This window comes from Haematobia irritans, chromosome 5, assembly GCF_050003625.1.
Source record: "Haematobia irritans isolate KBUSLIRL chromosome 5, ASM5000362v1, whole genome shotgun sequence".
In the NCBI taxonomy this organism is placed as follows: Eukaryota; Metazoa; Arthropoda; class Insecta; order Diptera; family Muscidae; genus Haematobia; species Haematobia irritans.
In genome coordinates, this window is record NC_134401.1 from 109,640,513 (window position 1) to 109,646,622 (window position 6,110).

Sequence of the window (6,110 nt, forward strand, 5' to 3'; positions counted from 1 at the left end):
TAATCGGCTTATATGGGGGCTATATATAATTATGGACCGATGTGGACCAACTTTTGCATGGTTGTTAGAGACCATATACTAACATCACGTACCAAATTTCAGCCGGATCGGATGAAATTTGCTTCTCTTAGAGTCTCCACAAGCCAAATCGGGGGATCGGTTTATATGGGGGCTATATATAATTATGAACCGATGTGGACCATTTTTTACATTTTTTACATCATATGCTGACACCATGACTTTCAATTCAACCGTCGAACTGAACGGACGTGTTTTCTAATAGCGGAGTATTTCATCGTAATAAGTACTTATTACGAATTTCACGTGTGGTGGAAATAATAAACCACCATGCAGCGAAATTCAAAGTCATCCACTGGGTTGCTAACTTCAGGGCCCAGTGGACGGGTAACGACTGAAGTTATAAATTTGGGCAGCGACCAAGAGTCAGGCCCAATTAGTCGACCTGTAGACGGGTCGACTGGCGGTGACACTTTGGCAAGTCGAACCTTTTCTAAGGTGACGACATCAAAAGGAGGCAATCCCTCTCGAAAGAGATTCAAGGAACGAAGAAATGCTTTGTTTATCCTAAAGAAATTAGGATCAGTCGACCCAAACACGTTGTCGGCTAAGCAAAGCGATTCCTTAAAATGGGCTCAAGGAATTCTTGAAGCTGGAAAAAGGGAACGATCACCGGATGAGCTACCATCCTCTAAACGGGATCAAAGATCGTTTGCCTCAGTTGCAAAAGACAGCCTTGTGATGGCTATTATTAATAAAGGAGCATTGGACGGTATGATTCCAAGGCAAAAATGGGGGAAAATTGAGAACGCGATGTCTGGTGTCTACTCAGAGGTGCGAAAAAAGTTTCCCGGACCAAGTCCTCGACAGCAAAATGCTGGATGGTATCAAGGACGATATAAGTTAATAGCTTCTGCAGACCAGAGGTCTATGGATTGCTTTAAAGCCGCATTGATGCTAATTGGTGAAGTTTGGGAAGGAGCCGCTTTGGAGTTAGTCGATAAAAAAGACATACCGGCTAAACCTAGAGCACATGCATGGATACCGGCAAACCCTCCTGATCCTGAGTCAATATTAGAGAGACTAAAAGGATGTAACCCAGATCTTCCAACCCCCGATTGGAAGGTTGGTCGTTTGGATGAGGTGGATGGACCAAGACGACATGCGGTGTTTATATTAAACATAGAGTCGCTGCCACATCTAGCCCAGACCCAAGGACGCGTAAGTTATGGCTTTCATGATATCCATATGAAGGTATACAAAAGCGATCAGCCAAAGGATACCGAAACGGACAAGCCTCCGGTAGAGTCAGCAGTGAAAAAATCTCCTAGCGAAGCCGAAGGAGACATAAAACCTGCAGACTATGGCGAAAATCATATGCGGGAAGTTTCTACAGGCTCAAGCCTCACCAAAGCTGAACCGCGGATTGTTGCGAGAGTTACCGAGATCTGTGAAGAGGAAGCCCTTGATGACTCAATTGAAGCGGCTGATGTGACGGTGGTTGAAAATTTGGATGGTTCTACGGTTCCTCCAGATAAATCTTCACCATTGTAAGGCCGCTTGTGCTGCCTTAAAAGTTCGATGGTGCGATGGAGGGATGGTGGTGCTGAGGTCGACCGAGACTGCAAGCTGCTCAAGATTGAGAAGGCCCACCTCGACCGTCAGTTAAGTGCTAAAAAAGAAAATTAAAAATAATTAATTAAACATTAAATAATAATTAAATAATTAAAATTAAAATAATATATATTAAAATAATAACTAATAAATAATAAAAATACTTACCAATTTGAAGGCCCGGACATACGGATTCTTGGACTTGATGCATTCCCTTTGTAATGCTCTTCTGGCACTTTTTCTTAATTGAGCCATTTTCTCTGCGCCATGAACGGTCCCTGACGGCAAGGTGAACTCTTCTTCCATCTGTCTTTCCACTTTCCGGTACGCCTGAGCTACCTCCTTCTTCATTCCATATTTGTAAGAGGTCTTGTCTGAGAGAGCGGGCTCCATTTCCACCAAACTTATAAATCGGAGCCACAACGGGTAATTCAGAATGGACACTGCATATAAAAAAAAGATAATAAATAATATTAATAACTAAAATAAAATAAATAAATAATATAAAAATATAAATAAAATAAAAATATAAATAAAATAAAATATTAATACATATATAATAAATTATTATAAATAATTAATAAATTATTAAATATACAAAAATATAAAGTTAAAAAACTTACATTGTTTGGCAATACGCTTGGCATATTGGGGATCCTTAGAGTCCTCAGAATCCTGAGAAATCTCAGGATCCTGAAAAATCTCAGGAGCCAGAGAAATCTCAGGAGCCTGAGATTTCTCAGGAGCCTGAGAAATCTCAAGAACCTGAGTAATCACAGGAGCCTGAGATTTCTCAGGAGCCTGAGAAATCTCAGGAGCCTGAGAAATCTCAAGAACCTGAGTAATCACAGGAGCCTGAGATTTCTCAGGAGCCTGAGAAATCTCAAGAACCTGAGTAATCACAGGAGCCTGAGATTTCTCAGGAGCCTGAGATTTCTCAGGAGCCTGAGAAAACTCGGGAGCATGAGAAATCTCAAGAACCTGAGAAAACTCAGGAGCCTGAGAAAACTCAGCAACCTGAGAATCTCCGGGATCCTCAACATCGACGTCCATGGGATTCGCAGCGTTGCAGTCTCCACCGACAACGGCACCACCATCTCCTCTTCCCAGCTCCGCCAGCAACTCAGCTAAACTGTCCGTTTGAATTTTTGATAATTTGTAGGATTGTTGCTGGAGGAACTGGGCCATTTCATCTTTTATTTTATTGAATTCGTCCACCTGCGCAAGTATTTGTATAATTTTGTTTAACAGTGTTTGCGAATGAAAAAAAAAATAATTTAAATTTATTTTTATAATTTATTTAATTATAATAATTGATATTACTTACCATCATGATTACACCTTCTCCCCTGAAAGTTGGCGAATTAATATTTAGGTAGATCGGTAGATCTTTATGCTTCGGTAGCTGGATAACGAATGACACTTTTACTTACCTACCATCACCATTATAACTTTTATAAAAAAAAATATATTTATATAGCTCTCATATATATGTATGACCCGATTTTCCAAAATTTGGCAATACACCCAGAAAAAAGTGACCCCTTCTTTAAGTTAAGTTATAAGTATATTAATATAATTCTTTTTCACAGATTAAAAACATGAACCGTATGTGCATAATTTGCCGTAATAAACAAAATCAAGGTAATTTGTTTACTTTAAACAAATTCGAAAATTACCATGAAATTTGTGCCATACTTGGATTAAACCCAGCAAGAGTTCCACACAATTATAAAATATGTGACAAACATTTCACACAAAAAAACCTTACGGGAAACAAATGAAACCCTGTGGGAGGCCAACGCTATTAATGGAGGGATATACTAATCGTATACCATCAATAGCGGCTGGTAAGAATATTACTTTTCATTAAAAATTATGTAGGAGTGATTTTTACGTTTTTTTGCAGTACTGTCTGGCATTGATGGACGTCCAACATCGTCTGCAGGACAACCTGTTTACAGAAACCCAGATGCTGACATTGATGTACGTCCATGTAAGTTTGATATTTTATATATATTGGACTAATTTTTGTTTCCCGACACAATTAGCATATTGGACTAATTTTTGTTTCCCTACAGCAACATCGTCAGCGGCTGCACGTGCACGTGCAGTTCAAGAACTGCATCCGGAGGCTGCAGGTGCAGTTCAAGAACTGCATCCGGAGGCTGCAGGTGCAGTTCAAGAACAGCACCTGGAGGCTGCAGGTGCAGTTCAAGAACAGCACCTGGAGGCTGCAGGTGCAGTTCAAGAACTGCATCCGGAGGCTGCAGGTGCAGTTCAAGAACAGCACCTGGAGGCTGCAGGTGCAGTTCAAGAACTGCATCCGGAGGCTGCAGGTGCAGTTCAAGAACTGCATCCGGAGGCTGCAGGTGCAGTTCAAGAACTGCATCCGGAGGCTGCAGGTGCAGTTCAAGAACTGCATCCGGAAGCTGCAGGTGCAGTTCAAGAACTGCATCCGGAAGCTGTAGGAGGTATGAATCCACAGCAAATGGATTGGAGAAGCATTAGCAGTTCAACCTCATGTAAGTCGTATTTTTAATCTCATATTTAAAATTTCATCAAACTTTTCCATATATAAAATTCTTAAAATTTTTCCATACAGCTGACGGATTTAGACGCCAAAATGAAAGGATTAGACCCCCACCTTTCAACAACTATATATTTGACGATCTCTATCAATATTATTTATGTGGAAGTGATGAATATGTTTCCTTCTTAAATCGTATGTATTTATAAGTATTTTGCAATATTTTTTATTTTAATAATAATGTTCAAAATGCTAATAAGATAATACTATGTATTTTTAAGGCACACCTGTTCGAACAATATTAAGAAATGCACCTGAAAGGATACCGCAACAAGGCATTTCAGTAAGGATGAAAAATTTGTTGGCGTTTTTCGCAAGAAATTTAATGTCGTATGAAAAATGCGTATGTATAGCATGCGACGAGATGAATGTCAATGCTTTGGGGGGACCCTTGAATGAAACAACCAAAATTCGGGTCTTCTCCATGAGCAGTGTTGCGATGAGGAGACAGTGGTCTGTAGTGGTGGCGTACTACCCATTGACAAGGTACAGCAAATGTGGTTTAGATGTTCGACAACTTAAAGATGTTCTACAAGCGGTGGGAGAGGCCGGATTTAAGCCATATTTTTGCTGTAGCGATTCACTGTCGCAAATAAGAGCTGCATGCAATGAGGAAGACCACCTCTTCATATTAAGACCAGGTTATACTTACCTTTTATATTCATTTATTTCCAAGTTTTCTTCTTTAATTTGATATTTATTTCAGAACTAAATCCTCTAAATGATAATGTTTTATGCATTTTCGACATAATTCATGCAATAAATTTAGCAAGGAAATATATTATAACCGAACTTATTGACATGAATACAATTCCTGAGCTATTCAAGCTTAAATATCGCTATCGTTCTAAACAATTCCTCCAATTTTATGACACTAACACCGGCAACTATGCGTTTAACAGAGATTTTTTTTCATCTGATTTTGTTCATTTGCAATCTCACACGGAAGATGTTAGGGATATTTTACAAAAACTCCACAACCTTTTAAATTCAAATTTTGCCAAATACGAATTTGAAAAATTGGTTTATAGAGATATTGGTAAATATATTAATTCATATCAATATATTATATTTATATATTATATTTATTTTTTTATTTTAGAAACAATCGATGAGTATGTCCAATTTTTCATGCAGCATGGGGGACCATTGAATAACTTGGCATACGCTCTAATGGGCATTAAAGCGGCGGCTACGACCATATTCCCAAAATTTGATATTGTGAATATAATCAAATGCAGATCTCTAACCACTGTGTGGTTAGAACAATTATTTTCAATCTGGCGTCACAATTACCCCATTAGAACAACGTCGTTGTATCCCACATTGTATCTTATTGGGAGATTATACTCCCAATATTACATAGCGGGAAACCCATACAAAACAAGGCATTTCCAATACATTTCAGATCTTGAAAAAGAAATGGAAATATTTGAAATAAATTTTTAAATTATCAGGTAACTAATCAGATAATTTTCAAAATATCGTAACTTTATAAAGATTTATTTAATACAAGGTGCATTTTCAACATAATCACTTTCAATTGAACAAATACAAAAATATGGAAATATATATAATAATTGGTAAGAAAACCTACAACACGAAATGAAAACTTTAAGCAATCACTAAACTCAAATCTCTTTGCAGACAACTAAAATATATCTTGAAGAATTGGAGAATATGGGTGATGCTGTTAGCAGGAGCAGGATCTTACACCCCATACACAAATACATTTACACCCCATACACAAATACAAATTGAATTACTTACATACTACCATATGTCGTGCTGAATTCAGTGACCTTAAAAGTTGAAAAATCATGTGCGGAACAATCATAAATTTCATCGCCGGAAGCAGATGTCGAAGATGTGACTCCGTTAACATAAC

The 6,110-nt window shown here is 38.2% G+C and overlaps 1 protein-coding gene across 1 annotated transcript; it reads left to right on the plus strand.

The window, feature by feature from the left end:
• Nucleotides 1–3,746: 3,746 nt before the first annotated feature.
• LOC142239105 (uncharacterized) lies at nucleotides 3,747–5,959 on the plus strand. The gene is made up of 7 exons (XM_075310867.1): nucleotides 3,747–4,157; nucleotides 4,238–4,357; nucleotides 4,444–4,863; nucleotides 4,929–5,261; nucleotides 5,325–5,679; nucleotides 5,739–5,805; nucleotides 5,870–5,959. The coding sequence occupies exons 1-5, from the start codon at nucleotides 4,109–4,111 to the stop codon at nucleotides 5,669–5,671; spliced, it is 1,269 nt and encodes a 422-aa protein (XP_075166982.1). The 5' UTR covers nucleotides 3,747–4,108; the 3' UTR covers nucleotides 5,672–5,679; nucleotides 5,739–5,805; nucleotides 5,870–5,959.
• Nucleotides 5,960–6,110: the final 151 nt, after the last annotated feature.

Excerpts from the sequence above, each read along its gene's own strand:
- LOC142239105 (XM_075310867.1), top strand. The coding sequence starts at position 4,109 with ATGAATCCACAGCAAATGGATTGGAGAAGCATTAGCAGTTCAACCTCA. Across the intron at positions 4,864-4,928 it reads CCTCTTCATATTAAGACCAG|AACTAAATCCTCTAAATGAT; the intron begins GTTATACTTACC and ends TATTTATTTCAG. Across the intron at positions 5,262-5,324 it reads ATTGGTTTATAGAGATATTG|AAACAATCGATGAGTATGTC; the intron begins GTAAATATATTA and ends TTTTTATTTTAG.